Source organism: Lingula anatina, chromosome 2 (genome assembly GCF_051362555.1).
Source record: "Lingula anatina isolate TDL-2025a chromosome 2, LinAna3.0, whole genome shotgun sequence".
Classification (NCBI taxonomy): domain Eukaryota; kingdom Metazoa; phylum Brachiopoda; class Lingulata; order Lingulida; family Lingulidae; genus Lingula; species Lingula anatina.
Window position 1 is genome coordinate 44,492,730 of NC_141768.1, and position 20,134 is coordinate 44,512,863.

At 36.0% G+C, this 20,134-nt stretch overlaps 3 protein-coding genes and 2 long non-coding RNA genes across 18 annotated transcripts in view; 3 read left to right on the forward strand and 2 right to left on the reverse strand.

Moving 5' to 3' along the window:
- LOC106173727 (spectrin beta chain-like) overlaps positions 1–5,891 on the forward strand; it is a 56,871-nt gene extending 50,980 nt beyond the window's left edge. For 10 of the 14 annotated variants that reach the window (XM_087007161.1, XM_087007165.1, XM_087007170.1 and 7 more), the window contains 6 exons: positions 1,102–1,179; positions 2,223–2,319; positions 2,715–2,790; positions 3,053–3,199; positions 3,478–3,635; positions 4,877–5,891. In XM_087007161.1, coding sequence (XP_086863287.1) covers positions 1,102–1,179; positions 2,223–2,319; positions 2,715–2,790; positions 3,053–3,199; positions 3,478–3,635; positions 4,877–4,883 — 563 coding nt within the window. In that variant the 3' untranslated portion in view covers positions 4,884–5,891. The remainder of the gene's footprint in view (positions 1–1,101; positions 1,180–2,222; positions 2,320–2,714; positions 2,791–3,052; positions 3,200–3,477; positions 3,636–4,876) is intronic. The other 4 variants (XM_087007167.1, XM_087007171.1, XM_087007168.1 and 1 more) reach the window with 1 other exon arrangement.
- A 1,340-nt stretch (positions 5,892–7,231) lies between these two features.
- LOC147763736 (uncharacterized) lies at positions 7,232–9,455 on the forward strand. Its single transcript, XR_015333283.1, has 2 exons — positions 7,232–7,750; positions 8,376–9,455. It is a non-coding gene; the product is annotated as an uncharacterized LOC147763736 (long non-coding RNA).
- Positions 9,456–10,301: 846 nt separating this feature from the next.
- On the reverse strand, positions 10,302–11,897 carry LOC106173730 (uncharacterized). The gene is made up of 3 exons (XR_001239536.3): positions 11,777–11,897; positions 11,059–11,121; positions 10,302–10,759 (listed from the first exon to the last, which is right to left on the reverse strand). It is a non-coding gene; the product is annotated as an uncharacterized LOC106173730 (long non-coding RNA).
- Positions 11,898–16,008: 4,111 nt separating this feature from the next.
- On the reverse strand, positions 16,009–17,680 carry LOC147763737 (anaphase-promoting complex subunit CDC26-like). The gene is made up of 2 exons (XM_087005176.1): positions 17,511–17,680; positions 16,009–17,128 (listed from the first exon to the last, which is right to left on the reverse strand). The coding sequence occupies exon 2, from the start codon at positions 17,115–17,117 to the stop codon at positions 16,875–16,877; it is 243 nt and encodes an 80-aa protein (XP_086861302.1). The 5' UTR covers positions 17,118–17,128; positions 17,511–17,680; the 3' UTR covers positions 16,009–16,874.
- LOC106173728 (large ribosomal subunit protein mL49) lies at positions 17,675–20,033 on the forward strand. Its single transcript, XM_087005175.1, has 4 exons — positions 17,675–17,841; positions 18,214–18,412; positions 18,764–18,891; positions 19,338–20,033. The coding sequence occupies exons 1-4, from the start codon at positions 17,770–17,772 to the stop codon at positions 19,485–19,487; spliced, it is 549 nt and encodes a 182-aa protein (XP_086861301.1). The 5' UTR covers positions 17,675–17,769; the 3' UTR covers positions 19,488–20,033.
- The last annotated feature ends 101 nt before the right edge of the window (positions 20,034–20,134 follow it).

The following is a 20,134-nucleotide window of genomic DNA, read 5'->3' on the forward strand; positions in this document are numbered from 1 at the left end:
CATGCTTTGCCGTCTGGGACATAAGCCATTTCAGATTCTTTTTTTTTTTTTTTTTTTTTATTCTGGGTGATTCAGGTGGATTTGGCCCTTAGCTCACAGGTTTATTCTTATATGTGTGTTGTAACTTCTTTCTCTTCACATCTTTGAGATGGAGCTACTTTTGAAATTTGCAAATCAAAGTTAAGATCAGATTATGCAATCTTCCAAACCTAAGTATCATCTTCATCTGTGCATTGCTGAGGATTTTGTGTTAAAAAAGGCAAGTTGGTAAAACTGCTTTAAGGACAACAAAGGACAAGGGTGTATGGGCTCTCTTTACACAGTAGGAGGCACTTGCAGCCTTTGATCATGAACTCAATCAGATGGCCTTTGAAATAGAATTTTAAGATACTCTTGATTTTGCTTTGATCAAAATGGCAAAATTTAGACTGCTTGGCTGTGGGTGGCTTTGCTTGGTAGAAGGTAAGTGATGGTGCTGGACACCAGGGACTTCAGATCTGCTGGAAATAGGGTACACAGTGCTTTTCATTGATTCTGAAGATTGGGAAGCTTTATATCCTGATGGATTAAGACTACTCATAGACACATTCTCAATTTTAAAAGAATTGGGTAAATATATTGTTTCCATTAAAATATTATGATTTTCATCAAGTGCGAGATAAAGTTGGTATTTAAGAATTTTATTGAATTTGAGGTTGTGTCAAGCTGTCTTTAATCCATTCAGTATCAAGCTTATTCTATTAGTGTGGCTATTAGGAAACTTGGGTGACACTCTTACTTTTACATTCATTGAAGAATACTTTGCTATATAAAAAATAAACATGTTATAAACTGTAACTTTTTCTTTTCAAGAAAAGAAAAGAATGTATGTACCTTAATTTCATATCATCTAAACTTACGGGAAACTTTTTTTTTTTTTTTTTTTTTTTTTTTTTTTTTTTTTTTGTACTTTTTGTTCTTGTTTGGAGAAAACACCCAAGTTTTTCAATAAATACATTTATAAAAAAAAATTGCTTACTGGCGCACTGGTTTCCTGCAAGGGGGTGGTAGATAGTTATGTGCACACACAGAAGATTTACAAATAGATTTGATATCTCTTAGAACCTAGTAAAGGCAAGAAGCGCTCCAAGTCGGAAGAAAGGGCAAAGCAGAAGGCTGCCACTTTGCAGCCAAGAACAGGTATGATGTATTAATACAGACTGAAACAAGCTTCATCGTGTCAGGAGATGGGGGAAAGCCATGGGCTAATTTCATAGAACTATTTAAGTTCTAAAAAAGTCTTACTGAAAACTACTATGGATAACTGGCTAAGTTGCATTTCACAAATAATCTCCATGTCAGCTTGTCTCTTTCTTTCGACCCTTTGACTATACTTTTTGTTTTTGTAATTGTCTTAAAATGATGTATACAAAGGTGACAATGGCTCAGAATGGTTTGTCAGCTACATTTATACTGACATCTCTTCAGTAACAAAGTTGACTACATAGTTGGCCAACATACACATGATCACATGCTCTTATAAAGAAAAAGGTTATTGATGGCAGAACACATATAAGATGGATGGCTTAAGGCCTAAGTTCTCTGAAAGAAAAGCGTTTGGTTTGTGTTTGGAATTGCCTGTTTAGGTTTAAGTTAAAGAGAACAATTGGGTTTTCTTTTCTCGTCACTGTTTCAAGATTATCTTTTACAGGTGGTAATTAGAAAAGCATGGATAGTTTCCCATTATTTAGCAACCTGAACCACTCCCGATGTGATTTTTTTCTGACCTTGAAAGAGCTCATCAAATATTGGCATTGGAAATGTTTCTTCATAGATATATCCTCATATTGTACTTTTTTTCAGCATTTGAAGGAATGTTAATGGAGCTGAGGACTGTTTCACAACAGTGCTTCACACAGAATGTTGTCTTCACTTTAAGGCCAAACTTTTGTATTGCTTTGGGCCAATACATATTGGGAACAGTATCAGTCCATAAAAATGAAATATTGTCTGTTTTATAAAAGGAAAGACATGGTTTTTGTTGTAGACCAACTGTTACTGTATTTTAGTGGACTGTGGAGTACTTGGCCTGGATTGACATAGATTAATATCTATTACAAATGAAGACCAACTAATGGTCTTTGGTTCCTTTGTGAAACTGGTACTTGATTTGATTTCAAAGATTAGAGAGAGAGAGAGAGAGAGAAAGTATGTCCACTAATACACAGTGTGATATATTACAGAGCCAGCACCAGAAGGCCAAGAACAAAAAGAACACCTGGAAGGAGTCCTGACTAGAAAACATGAATGGGAAAGTGCCACAAAGAAAGCTTCTAATAGGTAAATAGCTCTCGTAGAAATTCAAAATGCGGTATGCAGGAGGCCAAGTATGTTTGGTTTTTCATAATTTTGCCACTTTTATCTGTTAACACACCAAGCACTTTGTATTATCTGTCAACATAGATTATAACTTTTATTTTAATCCAGAGTTTCTCAAAGTCCAACCTTGCCATTCATTGTAATATTATAATTTAATACCTAATGGAATAAAACTGTTATCATTATCTGTGAGATCACCACGCATACTTTTAATAAATGATGTTTTCACTGGTTTTATGGTCAAATAGAGAAAAAGGAAACCTCTTATCTGTGTGTCAATCTGCATCACTCTTCTTCTGTCTGCAAAACATGTCAGCTTCCACCAAGTCTATATAATTGTATATGGTCTACTTCAGGTCATGGGACAAGGTATACTGTGTACTGGACGGGCAGGCCCTAGCCTTCTACAAGGACCAGAAACACTATCAAGCAGTGAGTGTGACATGTCTTATTGTACAGGAGTTACTGGACCCTCTGTTCTTTGAATATCCCCACTTTTAACCATATAATTAAGTTAGTAAAGTAATAATGTGTGTATGATAAAACTTTTACATATGAAATTATTGCTGAATGCAAATTATGAATATTACATTCTTTAGATGTGAAATTAAAAAAAAGTTAAATATGATATGAATTTTACCTGGTTTCAGAATTTTACTCCAACACCTCAAATCTATATCTTTTCACATTTCAGAACCCAACTGCTTATATCCACCATGAACAACCCCTTTCCCTAGAGGGCTCCATTGCTGAGGTGGCCTCTGATTACCACAAACGTTCCCATGTGTTTAGGATGAAGATGGGCAATGGAGGAATTTACTTGTTCCAGTGCCATAATGATGTAAGTTGATGAGAAAGAGAGAGAGAGAGAGAGAGGAAATACATAGATATAATTCAATAGAGGAATCTATACCAGCTGTTCTAGTTAATACTCTAAATGCTATGAGCGGAATATATCTGTTCCACTGTCATAATGGGGTAAGGTGTATGAGTGAGAGGGGAGGGATACAAAAACACTCTTGAAGAAAACACATCCATGCTGTGTGTGTTAAAAGACTTAACAGTTTAGGCTGTGGTACAATACTAGCACATCTGACCCCAGAGATTTCTACATTTCAGGATGAGCTAAACACATGGGTCCAGAAGCTGTGTGCAGTGACAGGAACACAACCCTCAGAGGCTCGGTCTCAAACCTTGCCAGCCAAAGGCAGTCAGTCTCCAGGCAGAGAAAAGAAGGACGAATCCAAACGTCGCAGTCTCTTCACACTGAAGAAAAAGTAATAGAAAAAAAAATTAACTGTACACACACATCACACTTGTTGATAAACATTCTTGAGTGTGTGTCTTTGCTGCGACTCATCAATTCTGCCTTGATTGACAGACTATTCTGCCTTAGAAATTAGCTTTGTGTGTGCAAATGATTTGAACCCATGCTTGACAAGAAGAAGAAAGTAATGTGTTCAATCATGCAGTGTGCTTCTTTTTTTTTTTTTTTTTTTTTTTTTTTTATATCTCAGTTCAGTGCAATTTGTGTAATGCACTGGTGAAAAAAGGGGAAAAAAGATTTCTATGGAGCTGGGAGTCAATTGACCATATATCTTGGGTGTTCCAGTACCACCGAAGCTCAAGGAATTAGAGCACTCAAATGCTAAGAAGAAGGACAAGAAAGGAATTGAAACTAAACACTGTGTGTCCTGTTCTTCACTTTTCTCATCACAGTGGCTGAGATAGACTGCTCACCACCTTGTCTAACTCTGAGAGCGGCCACTTCACAATGACTCACTGCCATTGATTTTTACAAACTGCAGTTTTGAAGCTGAGTGTGTTGTGTCTATCTCTTTGATGTTGCAGTCTTCAAGCACCTGTATGGAGACATTCCTGGTCTATCTTTTCAGATTTAACAGCTTCATTATAGTAATAGAAAGTTAGTTATAACGATACCTTGCCATATTTACAGTGGATTCTAGAATTAAGGCTACGTTGAAGTTGACGACTGTGAAGAGTGCACCACTTTTTTTATCACTTCATAGAAAATGAGCTAGCACTAGCGTCACACTCCAAATGTATATAACACATATATATGTAACCAAAGATATGTATGAATGTGTGGTGTAATTATATCACGGAGACAGCACCCATTATTTCTTGTAAACCCAGGAAAAGAATAGAAAAAGTGGAGGACTCTTCTCAGTCTTTAAGTATGAAACTCTGAAATTAAGAATTTCAAAAAGTTTTATGTAGAACACACAATCAACCAGTTTTTTTGCATTTTGGTAGATTCAGGGAGATCTATTCAATTTAGCATTTTTTTGGATCGTCTTTTGACTTTAATCTTATATTCTTATTAATGACAGCTTCTTTTTTATGTTGAAAATTATATTTTATCCAAAGAGTTAACTTGCCTAAAAGATTTTATTGGAATAGTCTTTATATCATTTAGTACTTGGGATTTGTAGAACTTGTCTCGTTTATTATTATTATTGTGTTTTTAGTGTATTTTTGTTGCTTATGATTGCAGCGTGTAAATAGAGCTAGTGCTAGCTGCCTGCAGAGACAGAGAATGGAAGAGTGTGCCCTTTTCAAGACCCTCATATCATCTTACAGCAACTTTTAACAGCTGAGAGAGACTTCCACCATTTAATACAGAGGAATGTACTTGGTTACTTGGCCAGGCTTAGCCTTTCGCTTGTACAGTCATATTTGAATGGAGTAGAAGTTATTAATTCAAACAGATCATATATCCATATTGAATGGCATTGTGCAAAATTTTGAAGTGCTTATCCAAAACTTTAAGATTTATTAACTTGTGTAGGGTATGAAATTAGTTTAATGAGTATAGATGTATGTATGTAGATTTTTTTAAATGTATTGTTATCATCTGTGCTAAAGCTTGAAATATTAGTCTTAAGACTTTGCTGTCATTTGCCAATGGAAAAGATGGCATCTTAAAAGACTTACAAATGAAAGAATGAAGCTTAGATGAACAGGCTAAAAGCTTTAAATTTGTGGTTTCTGGGGCTTCAGTGTGTTATGTATTATATATATATGAATATATCAACCGTTGTATGTTGCCAAATGTTACATGTTTTCTCCCTCTGAGAAATGGTCAGATCATTTCATTATCATAGGTTTGAAGATTCCCAATACTCCAGATGCCCAGGGAGAAGGGGAAGATGTGAACAAGATTTCTTAATGTATCTTGTGTACATTAAATTTTGTTGTAGATCCAGTGTCTTAATAAGATGTGTCATATATGAACAATTTCCCTATGTAGACATAGTTTTGAATTCAATCTATTGTGTAAGTCAGCTGAGGTAATGTTGACCATGATTCCCAAAATCTGCTTGTGTTAATCTATTTGGAAGATTTTTCTTCTTTTTTTATCTTTTAATTATGTCGAGTATCACAGCCCATGACAGTCTTTAGTTGCTGCTGTTTAGTTTTTGTAATGTAAGGCATCCATTTAATAAAAAGCCTTTACCATTTTGTACATTGCTTGGAGGAGCTTCAGTAAATATTTTGAAGTTCAAAAACTGCCTTTTGTTGTCTGTAGGTCTCTCCCCCCACTTTTCCTGTTTCCATTACAGAAAACATACCTAAAACTTCATCATTCAGGAATAAAACTCTAAAAGATAAACTTATGCTCCTATTTTGTTAGCTTTACGATGCACACCAAATTGGGACATAAATACGTTCAACAGCTGTGCTATGTTTTATGGACACATTTAGGACGAAAAAAAAGAGCCAAGATATGCAGTTACTACGTGCACACATATAATCTTAGTGGAGACGGTATAAAAGAGAAAATGTCAGAATTCTCAATCTACTCGACAAATTCTTTCGAGGTCGGTCCCCTTGAAGCCCCTTGAGCTGTGAAAATTAAGCTTATTTGCATTTATACATTAAATGGGGTAAATACTGTAACGGCACGAAGTAGATTTTAAAACAAGCTATTTTCCCTAAATAAAAAAAAGAATTGAGGAGATGCCTCCAGGTAGCGTTAAAGTGTGGTCTTGTTAAAAAAAAGACGAGAAGCGTGCAGTAGACCATAAGGTTACAGGTACCAAAATTTACAAAGTTCGGTGACTTGTAGGCCCATGAGGCCGGGTGATTTGTATATCTATATCACATGTCACGTTAATAAGTAAATACTACTACTGGCCCTTTTCGCGATATTTTTCTCTTGCATATTTTATTCAGGAAAAACACGTTTTCCCCGAAGCGTGTTTTAGAAGATACAGTAGATTTGTAATATTTTTAAAACAAAGGTGCATAACTGTAAATAGAATTGTTCATGAATAGAATAACTTCTGATTATTACAGAATATCTTGAAATGCTTTCGTTTTATTTAGTATATGCACAACAAGATGTTTTTTGTCAAACGAGATAGGTTTGAAAATTCTATCACGCTTATGGTGATGGAGTAATTTAGTTATTAAAGCCCCTTGAAATCAAAGCAAATAAAATTTTGTAAGATAAAACATTTGAAAGTAGAGGAAATCATTTCTGTTCTGAATGATGTTCCTTTTAAAATAACCCGATGAAATTGTTTCTAAATCAACAGTTAAGAAAAACAATCCATACATTTCCTATAACATCATAATACATTTCCTGTCATGTCAAATAGTTGTAATACAATATCAAAGACTATTTCGTAGTTACAGGTAGCTTATTAGTAGATAACTCCATATATTTAGATAGGTAATTAGACATTGAATATCAATAAGTTTGTAAACCAAAAAAGGACAAAACCAACAGATCAAGTAGGCCCCAGAGGCCGGCAGGGTGATCACATTATCTTTGTGCAAAAAATCTCCCAGTAAAAAAACGCGCACTCTATATTTGTGAATCTATAAGTGAAACAATCTCTGTCTCTTGTTAGTGAACATTGCTTTGCTTGATGTCCTTCAGCCTTGTACATCTCAGTGCTGCAGTGGCGGATTTAGAGGGGGGCAGGGGGTCCTGACACCAATACCAATATTCTCCTCTTGAAATTAGAATTTTGACTAGATAAATCATAGTTCTAAACCGTAGCAAAGGGCACTGTTTGCTCTCCAAATCACCACAACTTGGGCAGGCCCCGAACCCCACACCAAGGGATGGATGGTCGGCTTCGCATCCGAGGTCTGTCGTTCCGGACCTCACCCCTTCAAATAAACCAGACTATAATTCAAATGAAAATGATTTCAACAGCAACCCCTCAATCAGAATGTGCCGAACCCGCTGTAATTTGCATAACAGTAAGTCGCTCAGCGTAGTGCGCACTACTCGTGTCTTCTTGGCTGGTCACTTGACAGCTGCACACTGTGAGGACAAGACGTTGATATGTGTGATGAAGTCGCAGAGCCGGAATTTTTTATTCAGCTTCGTAAATTGTAACAAATTTGTCATGTGAGTAAAAGCTTTTCATGTTTTTTACGAGTTCAAACTACCAGATAATACTTTCTTATTATTTTACTCGTTCTAAACTTTAAATTGGGCTGAGTAGTTGACTGGATTTGAGAAAAGTTCCATAGTGAAATCTTTAAATATCTTGAAAAGCACGTACTGCCAGTAAAAATACAAATATAATAGTTATATTAGATTGTTTTATTTTTAGTGCCCAATGTCACTTCAGTGTCACTCACTGTATGTAATTAGGCCACCTGAACATATTTCGTATTTTAAACACTTCCATAGTACATGTACTTGATATATTAGTGTGAACCTTCTCAGATATAGATCGATCCACAGTTAGTACGGTAGGGTCTGGGAATGGTCCCTTTACCTGGTAAAAGCTTTTCAAAAGTATTGGCCGTATTATTTCTTGTGATTCTTCTCATCGTGAATCAGAAATATCAACTTTTTAAAAATTTAGCATACAAACCCCGTTTAGTCAACTTTTCAAGTTGTTTAGTTAGCCTAAATGTGATTTTTTGGGGGGCATGAGCAGTTTTTCCATTTTCTAATCTTTATTCGGATTCTCTTCTTTCGAAGATTGAAATATCATCATCTTATTGTTATTTTGATATTTCAGAACTGCAAACGCCTTTGCCGAGATCCTGCAGAGTGCATGTGCACCTGACTAAAGCTTTCCTGGTCTCCGAGATGTATTTTAAAACCTGCCGCAGATCCAGATCCATTCGCACCGCAGCTGCTATATGTTGAAAATTGTACATAGTCTCTCTCCCTCTCTCTCTCCCTCTCTCTCTCTCTCTCTCTCTCTCTCTCTGATTTTTAAACACTTTTTAACATATTGAAACGGAGCATTGTGATCGATTGTGTTCCCTTTAGAACTTATACTTAGAAATCGATCCTTTTTGTTTTATATATATTCCCAAGGGACTGATCATGATATGTTTAAAATTATACCTTAGGGCATGCTATGTACATTATTTTATTTAGAACCAATCCAGCTTTTTTTTAAATTTATCTCGTTATGCAATAGTGCAATTATTTAAGTGTTTAAAATGACATGTTATTTTCAGAGAGTATGCAAAGTTGAGAGTAAAACGCAATTTTCACGATGTTGAAGCTTGGGTAAGATTGTTTATTAGCCAATCAACTACCCTATATAATTATAATTTGCATTGTATAAGTCATTTTTTATTGTTAATATTTACATTTGTGAACGGCAAACAATTTATGAAAATAAATGCGCTTTTTGGGGGTAGTTTTTGATTCAATCTAAAATACACAGTATTAAAGTTAAATTGACATGTACCAGATTTTAGAACCTATACTATACTCTATTTGGAATCCATTTTTTGTTCTTCAGATTAAATCTAAAAGTGCTTTCAAATTTTGTAAATGAAAAATTTGAAATTAACACAAAGTAGTTTCATTAAAATGGCGCGAATTATTAATATGAGTAAATTCTGCAGCTGCCAATTTTCAGATTTATTATTTCCGTCAAATTTAAACGGTTAATATCGCCTGTCGGCCTATTTTTTGTCCAATGAGTCCAGTCCTGTTCTTTTCTATTTCCTCATTATCTTTTATTATTTGAGCACACGAGTCCCCCAGTAAATATTTAATTTGTTCTTCGTGGTTTTCTGTTATTAAAGATGTCATATAATTATATAATATAAAAATAGAATAAATACATTGAAAATTTGGTCCTTACTTGTAGATTGAAATGAATGATACTCGTATGACTGCTCTGATATGAGTGAGAGAAAAAAAAACGCATCGTCTTTGGGCGATTCTATCAAATTTGAGGAGTGAAAGGTGGGGACAATTCCATTCTATTTGAGGGGCGACAGGTGGGACAATTCTATTCTATTTTAGGGATGACAGGTGGGCCGATTCCATTCCATTTGAGGGGTGACAGGTAGGACGAGTTCATTCCATTTAAGGGGTGTCAGGTGGGGCGAGTTCACTTCATTTAAGGGGTGACAGGTGTGGCGAGTTCATTCCAGGTGAAGGGAGGCAGGTGGGGCGATTCCATTCCATTTGAGGGGTGACAGGTAAGACGAGTTCATTCCATTTAAGGGGTGTCAGGTGGGGCGAGTTCACATCATTTGAGGGGTGACAGGTGGGGCGAATTCATTCCAGGTGAGGGGTGTCAGGTGGGGCCAGTTCACTTCATTTGAGGGGTGACAGGTAGGCCGATTCCATTCCATTTGAGGGGTGACAGGTAGGACGAGTTCATTCCATTTAAGGGGTGTCAGGTGGGGCGAGTTCACTTCATTTGAGAGGTGACAGGTGGGGCGAGTTCATTCCAGGTGAGGGGAGCAGGTGGGGCGATTCCATTCCATTGCAGGGGTGACAGGTGGGGCAAGTTCATTCCATTTAAGGGGTGTCAAGTGGGGCGAGTTCACTTCATTTGAGGGGTGACAGGTAGGCTGATTTCATTCCATTTGAGGGGTGACAGGTGGGACGATTTCACTTCACTCAAGGGGAGACAGGTGGGGCGATTCCATTACATTCGAGTTGTGACAGATGGGATGATCCCATTCCATTTGAGGGGTGACATGCATGTTGCTACAAACAAATCAAAAGCTTATGAATAGATAGCAAGATTGTAAATTTATACTTCATATTGAAATTTAGATATTCTTTCAGCGGGTTAGAGCTTTAATGTCCAAGTTTTTGTTTACAAAATACTGTGCATCATTACAAAGCTTTAAACCATTTCAATTTTAAATACCCCAGGTTTTATGGAAAACCATCATTCCCAAGATAAAATTACACAATGTTTCCAGATTGAATTTGAGACAGTTGTCACATCTATGTAATCTTTCCCTTTCCCATATTAATATTGCTGAACTGTGTATTTTATATCAATATGAAAAAATAACGAGGAATTATAGAAATATTTATTCGGATTTGATATAAGAGATGGAATTGAGCATGATATATGTCAACCAAAGACCTTGTTGCTTGCAGACCCATGTTGCACAGTTTCTCCGTGGGCGTCTGAAATGACAAAATAACGCATACAAATTTTGATTCAACTGACAGACTGAGATCATTTTTGACTTATTCTAGAGAAGCGCAAAACATCTTATTTGAACATTTTCTTTTAAGGATATATGAAATAAATTACACGTAACTAGATTGAAGTACAATCAAGTTTTAATATACATGTAGTTGGTCGTGTAATGGAGGGACAGAATACGGTACACTGGAGACAGTAGTCGACCTGCGCAAAACTCACTTGTAAACAATCGCTTTATGAGCGTGGACGTGTGTTGTATTATATTAAAAACACTTACCTTACAAAAAGATCTTTGACAGCATGGCAATCTTAAGCATAAATGGATTTACCCAAGTGTAATCTGAAACAAGTAAGAGAACTTTAATAGTTATGTGGACCCTTATTCTTGTAGTAGTAATAATGATGATCAAATGATGTATTTTAAAAATTGTTAATTTTTCCCAGGTGAAATAATCAATCCATTACAGTACATAAATGTAACCCAAAAGAAATCGCTGAAAATCATCGTAATTGTCTTCAAAAGCGACGTTGTTGATTAAACGTTGATTAAATTTGACTTTAAATTTATGTTCACCTTGCTAGAGCAGACTTCTTGTATCAAAAACTCAGAACTATGACAAGTAATATTATCTAAATTAATCAGTATTTTTGTGCAGTTATGTTTATATTTACACGAATACACACATGCGCTCTTAATTGTCAGGGGTCATACAGAAAATTCCACACGTGCAGAACTAAATATAGCTAGTTTGAAAGATTTCAACGAACTTATTGTTTCATCAACGGTCAGCTGATAGCACCATTTCTCCTGTACGTTTGTTGTTCCAAAGCATTGTAACCAATATATTCTTACATTGTGAGTGACACACGGTACAAGTAACGATGGGCATAATATTACAACAAATTGCACTGCTAATATCTAAAATAAATTTTCTCTCATTCGGTTGCATTTGTGTTTTATTGAGGGAGGTTATTGAAGAAGTAGCGCTACTTACCATATACTTGCTTCTGCGTCTTATAAAAGCTGAAACTTGTGAATTCACCACACATAATGTTGCGTCTTCACTCAACTGTGCCCAACTGCAGAGTGAGTATTCAGCTTGCACTACGACGGGCAACTTTTGTTATGCAAATTTTAACAGATTTGGCCCATTTTGGGTGAGATGTTTTGGCTAAAACTGTTCACAAATGTTCACTGTCAAAATATTTACAGTACATTTAGATACAACTGAGGTCCACTTTTTGTTGAAATATACTACTTCTTCCAAAGGAGACAACAACGATTACATGGCCATTTTAACACCTTTTCCCGAAAATGATATATTGGAAAATGGTCTTTGCCTACTGTTTATTCTGTTTTTTAAGTACGAAAGCCTGCAATCAGTGGTGGATTTGGGGGGGGGGGGAGAGGGATCCTGACCCTCCCCTTTGATTTCTGGAAAAAAAATCACACCAATGTTCTAATCTTGAAAATTGAATTTAGACTAGCTGAATCATAGTTCTAAACCGTACCAAATAGCACCGTTCGTCCACTACCAAAAATTTACCTTTACCAAACGCCAAAGGGGGGGTGCTTCTTATCCGCGGACTCCCCCTTCAAATAATCCTGGATCCGCCCCTGTGCTGCTGGTTATATTCCAGCTACGACCACAAATAAAGAACTTTTATTTGTGGTCGTAGCTGGTTATATTCCAGCTACGACCACAAATAAAAGTTCTTTTAATCATTTATTTATTTATCTATCTATTTAGGCATTCACAGGCGTTTACGTCAATTTGAATAGCCTACTTGCCGAAGCATCAACATTATTCGAATCGCCTATTTTGTATCGATATCTAATTGTAGTGTTTTTAACTTTAAAAAAATTGGAATTAAATCAAACTACAAAAGAGCGACAACCTTCCCCACTTGAGACAATTGACGAAACGACAGTAAATAGTTTGATGGCCGCTGTTGTGAGAAATACTACTTGACGGTATGTCAGATACACTTCGCTGAGTCGTGGTGCATCTATTACTTTCATTGTATTTGTGTATGATGCCTTGTGAGCAATAACAAAAAGAGAAGTAATGAAAAAAGGGGAGGTTAGTTGAGGTGAAACTAGGACCCACCAACCTGGACATGCGGCCACCCTGCTTCATTGTCATTTTCTTTAGTTTCACGTGACGCAATATTTCATTTAAGTAAACCAGGAAGACAACATTTGTCTTGGTTCAAAACTAGACCAATCATTTCGACCATCAAGCTAAGAAAACTTAAGGGTTAATAAGACATGTTGACAAACAAGCCTCTGGTGACCCCCTGGCCACGCCCCTTGGCCTCGACATACACGGGTACAAAACCGGTTCCTTCAAGAAGGTCAATATTAACCGTGGACAGGCCAATAAAAGACTCTAAATTCTGTGGAAATACATTATTGCCATCGATCTTCCGACACCACAGTTTTATTTCCTGCATAACAGAAAACTTGGGCGTGGCAATTATGAAGACCAGAACAGGAATTGTCGCGCTTTTGTTGGTGACACTGCTTCTTGTGCAGATGTTTGCAGATTCTGACGGTACGTACATGAATTTGGGACACATTTTTCGGTTTTTAAGTGGTTCCCTGGAGGTCGCTACAAGAAAACCCATCTACAACTCGGGGAAGAGCTGTATTTTTGTCCTCTTAATTAATCCATCTATTAATCGGTACATTAAGCTTTACACATTTGACAAAGATGTTATTAAAACATTTCAGTTTAGCATTCTCTGTGTGTGTATTCTCTTTTTGGTTCTCTTCAAAATGTAAATAAGGTACAATCCCGATAAAGTCAAAATCTTTGTTTGACTGAAATACTGAAACACAAAATACCGAATAAGTTAATTGCATATTAAAGGTTATTTAGATGGATACCTTTAAGTTGTTAAAATGTTTTATATGTTGCAATGTATCCAGCTACCTTTACTAGAAGAAGAAGAAGAAACTTGATTGTAGCAGACGGTCGCAATAAAAGAAGCTATGACGACAACCTTCAGGTACATACGTTATGATATGATTTCTTCGTTTAATTTTTTCCTTAAGAAACAGCACAAAGAATTCGGTTTTTATTTTCTTTTATCATATTTCTTTTCAAATATCTGTAAATAAACCACTAATTTTTTTCATTTAATTTATGTTTTTGTCTGAAATTAATGCATCTTGTAAAGCAATCTGAATATATTTCACCAGTTCGCTGTCATACTTCGTGCACTGCAAACCTAAAGCATAAAAAGGTTCAATCCAGGGAATTTTTTTTCATTTTCAAATCCTTTTCCCTTTTCACTTATGAAATATAAGAAAAGCTAGAACGCTAGGTCTATCAGGAAATAACGGGTGAAAAATTCTGGATGAATTTCAATTACAATGGTTTGCAATAAGTTTATTTCTAAGAGATTTCACATTTACTCCTTTTTTTGTATCTCTTTTTAATGCCTTACTCCTCGTGTAATTTTTTTTTCAGTTGCCTGACGAAATGAAATTGCTTCAACGTCTTAAGGAGAAGTTAATGGATATCCAAGATGATTTGGATGAATAGGACCAGAGAGAGAATTAAGATAAAACGTGAACAGAGACCGGCACTGCGAGGATGCGAGGACACGCTTTGAATATTTGTGTATTCAAAGACTTTTTCACTTTTCATGTTAACTCAGCACAGTCTTTATGATATACTGACAGTTTACTATCACTCGATCACAAGAAACGAGAGACATATTCCGATTCTTTATACTTAAGTTAATAAAAATGTGGTTATTTTTGAGATAGAAATTTAGCAATAAATATTAAAGGGTTATCAGTTTGTCCCTCCTTTTTTAAAGTAATGAATCTGATGTTTTATTTCATAACTGATTTGATAGAGAATTGAAAACCCCAAATTATCAATACCCGTTGTGACAGGAACGGTAGTCCGCTAGGAACCGTAGTCCGTTCTCTGTTACTTAGTACAGGTACCTCTCGCCCCATGTACAACCTTAAACACTCCAGACTAACCCTACACTGTGCTAATCATATGGAATCCCAGACTTCCATTCCTAGGACTATTATTCCTGTCACACCTTGGTACAGATAATCACCTAGTAACATATCAACATAATAACTTCCTCTGTATTTGCTGCAAACAGCTGAAAATTAGACGGAAAAACTAGCAAACATACGGACACCTAACAGAAAAAGGCTATTTCCATTGGTCCGTTTTAACATTAATAGGCACATTCCAGTAAACAATAAAATTTGAAAAAAAAAAAAAAAAATCCGAATACTCTGATTTTCAAAAAGAATCTGCCTTTTAACGCAACAAAGCCATTCAGCAATTCTGAAGTAAAACAAAAGCACAGTAGGCCTATAATACTTTAATACTGGGCAAACGGCACTAAGGGACCATTCCCACAGATATTTGGATCGGTCTGTCTCCCTGGGGATTCTCACTAAATTGCTATCGACGTAACCGGCTTAAATGTCTGTCACACCTATTAAAGCTGTTAGGGGGTAATTATCTTTCACCCAAGCTGATTCGGTAGGCGTGGCAGACATGTAAGCCTCTTGAGCTGATAGCAATTTAGCGTGAACCCCCAGGGAGTTAAGTCGATCCAGATGGATCGATCTAAGTATGGGAACCCAGTCTAAAAAATATATGCGAAAAATCATTACTGTTACGTTGCAAAAAAGGTCTGACCATGGCCATTTTTCATGATTCACACATCTTTTTACCGAACAAAGCCACCTAGCAAATTACAAATAAAAGTTTTGGCACTAGTGGGCCAAATGTCTAAAAGACGAGCGCAAAAAATAAATAAATAAAGTCTTAGACATATATTATGTCCAAGATTAAAAGGACGTCAGGGGAAAATGGCTTTGGTAATGGCTAGTACACTACCCTGAGCTTCAGAGATGAATTCATATCTAAGGGCCCATAGCCCAATGTAACTATCATTTTACATAGATTAATCCAACTCTGCAGGACTCTCACTGAATGCAATAAAATTAAATAACATGCCTCCTCTTGTTTCGAATGTACTTGTTAATCACCATGAACTATTCTGAATTCTGCTCAATCCCAGGAAGGTATGTCAATCTGATTGCACTCAGTGAGACCCCCCCCCCCCCCCCCCCCCCCCCCCCTTGGCAAGTGAATAACATTTTAAAACGGTTAAAAATGTCAAATTGGACTTCAGCCACAAAGGTGCTCCAAAAAAATAAAATAAGTATTTCAAATTTTTACTTAAAACTTCAATTTTTATTTCACAAAACCATTGGGGTTTTTTTTTTTTAGACTATGATTTTTTTATTGTCACCCCATGGATGTTACAAAAGCAGTAAATAAATAATAAATGTGCCCGAGGCACATGAGATAGTAATAGGTGATATTCCCTTGTATTATCATAAATACAAATGAAAGAAAAGTCTCAAGGCAGTTTAGAGGACAGGTAATACTGTATAAGCCTATCAACCTCCTCATTCCTTTGCCACTGTCATGACCAGCAAATGTGGCAAAAATAATCAAGTTGGCAGGCACGTCTAAAGGGAACATCTGCCTTCAATCCTCTAGATCATTTGTACCTACTGCTTTTCACAAACTTCTCACTGAAACAACCCCACAGCTTCTACCATTTGAACAATTAATGGCACCTGCGGATTGTTTGGGATATAAACAAACACATACATCAACTGATGTGTCTCCTTTTGAATGGAGTCGCACACAGTCCCCGGCAGAAAACAGGTAATACTTTGGGACATTAGCTACTGGTCCAAGTCAGTTAAAAATCTTGACTCCAGGCAGGTAAAAATACTGAATTGAATCATCAAAGTTTATAGTCTGATCAGACTTAGGCTGGTGAAAATTTATGTGGTTGCTTTAGATTCCATTATCTGTAGATGTCATATTCAGACAAATAGCTTTTGATTCAGATAAGTATTTTCTGAGGTCTACAAGTCTGAAAGACCAGTGATTTGAAAAGTTTAAGGCAACGGACTGGTTCTCAATGTGCCTTTAAACACAAAACCTGTTCCCTCCATACCAGTGCTTCTATTTTGGAATGGTTCTCCCAGCACATCACTCGATGATGATAAGTCAAAGCCATTCAATGCAGAGGACGTATGGTGTTTCCTGTATTTGCACCCTGTGGCCTGTATCCTATCCTCTCATGGATCAATTCCCTTTTGGGTTTCTGTGGCGACTCGGGAACAATAGGACTGAGCTCTGATGACATGCCTGTCCTCTCAAGGGCAGCTTTCTTTAACCTTTCTCTCTCCTTCTTCACTATCTCATACTCCTCCAAGTCATCCAGCTTTAACTCGATTCGTGTTGGTTTTCTTCGTAACATAGTGGAATGACCTGCATAACAATATTAATATTTAAGGCCTAAAACTGAGGCAAGTGTGGTTTGTGAAAAAAAAGGAGTTTGTGCTTCAGAATTGCTTATTTTTATTGCACTTAAGAAAAGTATTTCTCAAAGAAGAAACGAAGAAAAGCTATATGTAGCCTGTATAACGTATCAAATCCCCTAAGGCTTAAGACATGAAGCAATGCATTTTTTTTTCGTCCACGCTCAAAATGTGAAGATACGGGGGACAGATAAAAAATTAACGTTGATCTGCTTAAACTGCCATGCATTGTTAAGTTTCATTTTCTGTTTTTAGTGTCATTTTATATTTAAATATATACAACTTATGATTTGGTACGTATTCACACAAAACAATTTTGGGGTCGAATTTACCTGCACTGCGCCTTGATTAAAACCTGCCGTCGAGTTCAATTTTGGCGAACGGAAGTGAGTTCTAAAGCTTTGCGAGATCTTATCATGTGACCAAAAGTAATGCTTTTGTTCAAGGATATCTGAGTTTACCACAGATTTTGAAATGATGTATGAATAGAAAATATTCCTTGTTTTTAGTACAAATTAAAATTGGACAACTCTCAGTCCACCAGTTTTAAATGAACAATGCTTGGTTTCGCGAGAAATTGCGATAATCAACATGGCTGCCGCCATCAAGTCGTGTGTTAGAAGTGGATCTCTTCAAAAATGTCTTAATTTGACGTTCAGACGGGTAAGTTTGTCCTGAAAATAAATATATTTATCAATAAACCTCCCCCCCCCCCAAATAAAAGCACTACATTATTTTGGTTAGCTTTAAAAAGCTAGACTCGAGAGTGACGGGGGGGGGGGGGGGGGGGCACTTCAACAGTACCAATTATATATTAAGATATGTTATGGCTTTGATCAGTTTTGAGCAGTGCCTTGCATGCAAACTATTTTGCCGGGATGGGCATATTTATAACCTTCACTGTTTTAAACATTGGGTGGAATGAGACCTTACCTGTGGTAAGTGTAAGGCCACACAGGCAACTCAACTCTACATCTCATGCCAAAGTTGTAGAGGCTCTAATATATAAACACTATAAACACTAATCGATTGCAGGCTTGTAGCATTCTTGGCACCGGCAATGTCATTTATGGAGAAGAAGTGGACAAAAAAGTGAGGGTAAAAGGCACTCTAACCGATGTAGAGGTATCCACAGACCCAGAAGAATGGAAATATGTTGAGCGTCTGCTTCCAAAAAACACCATTCCAGATCCACCAGATCATCGGACACCATCTGGCTGGGTGCCACCTGCAGGTGAGAAATAAGTGGCCAAAATTTTGTTACAACTGCCAAAAAATTGACCAGATTGATTATTTATCTCGCAGACTAATCAGCAATTCTTATTCTTAATGAATATGGTATTATTATCTTTCATTTTCCTCCTTTAAAACATATATGGCTTATGATAATCATTTATGTTATATGATTTATTATATGGTTTATTGTTATGCTAACATCTGACATACAAGTCTAACTGAGCGGGAAAAATTGTCCAAATTCGTAGTGACCCTTTTGTTTGTGCACCATTAAAAATGATTTTGAAGCATCTTTTTTTAGGGATGTAAATTTAAACTGATCATAAAGTACAAAACATCTTCTTTTCAGAAAATATTGCAGGGAAGTATCCCTACTGTATCAGAAGAACAAAGAACCATATGTATCCAGTTTATTATCAGGAGGATAAAGATAAAAGACATTTAACAAAAATAAGATATATCACAGGAGATGTATGGGTAAGCTTACTGAATTTAATATAGGCAGAGATTTCAGTTGAATCAGTATTTTGAATCAAATCAAAGATATATATATATATATATATATATATATATATATATATATATATTTTTTTTTTTTTTTTTTTTTACATGTACTTTTTTTTGACCAAATTGGAATGTTTAGCATTAAGCTAAAATTTTCTATTTAGGGTGAGGCTAGCAAACTAATTTTTTTGTACACATTTTCATTTTCTTCCTGAATTAATTGCAATAATGCAATAATTTTGTTCTTTGAAATAATCAGGTTATCCAAAGTAATGATGTTTACTGGTACAAAACCAAAATAAAATTCTATTTTTTTTTTTAAGTGATCATTCAAAACTTCTCAGAATTATTTGTCAAACAGCACAATTTCAAATTTCATTTATTATTATTATTATTATTATTATTATTATTATTTTCAGGCCTTTGAAGCTGACCTTAGGGCTCACCTGGAAAAAATGAATCCAGGGAAAATTATATTGACACGAGTCTTTGAGACTGCTGGTATAGTTCACGTCAAGGGTATATATTTGGAACATGTGACAAAATTCCTCCTGGATAGGGGGTTCTGAAGCATGGAAACAGTCAGGTTTTCCACCCATTTTGCATATAAGTATATCCATGGGCAGCACAGATACAGAGTTTTGAAATTACTTATGTTCTGAAGAGAGTGTTTTAAAAAGTCGTGTTCATATCTGATGTCATATGATGATTAAGTTAGGCTGATCAGAGGCAGAGAAATGAATTTCAACACCAACATGCTGTTAATTATCTGAGAGAACAAGGATTTTGTTTGCTGATGGAATTTCACCTGCTCAGCTGTTAGCAAATTCAGGGCCCAGATGATTACATAGTGGAATATCTTGAAAAGTATAATACTTCATACAGCAAATTTCAGGGGTCTTTATTATGACCCAGTTACATCCCTGATTGTATCAGTAGTTTTGACAGATTGTGTAATATAATGCTGCGTTAAATGTGTTTTGAACCACAAAATTTACAACTACAATGCCTTTGGTTGTATTACAGGGCTTTTCATTGATGCCTTGTCATGAGCAAGTTTCTTTTGTAAGCAATTAATAAAGAGAAATGTTATAAATAAAAAAAGTAGTAACATTTTTAATTTGTTAAAAATTCCTTGGGTCATTGCTAATAGAAAATGAATTTGTCTTAAGTAATTCACAAAAGGACATATAAAATGTTATGTTACTGTTCATAC

What these genes read in the sequence shown, in the direction of transcription:
- LOC147763737 (XM_087005176.1), bottom strand. Translation starts at nt 17,117, where the DNA reads ATGTTACGAAGAAAACCAACACGAATCGAGTTAAAGCTGGATGACTTG.
- LOC106173728 (XM_087005175.1), top strand. Translation starts at nt 17,770, where the DNA reads ATGGCTGCCGCCATCAAGTCGTGTGTTAGAAGTGGATCTCTTCAAAAA. An exon ending in TGGCTGGGTGCCACCTGCAG is followed by an intron (nt 18,413 to 18,763) that starts GTGAGAAATAAG and finishes TCTTCTTTTCAG; the next exon opens with AAAATATTGCAGGGAAGTAT. An exon ending in ATATCACAGGAGATGTATGG is followed by an intron (nt 18,892 to 19,337) that starts GTAAGCTTACTG and finishes TATTATTTTCAG; the next exon opens with GCCTTTGAAGCTGACCTTAG.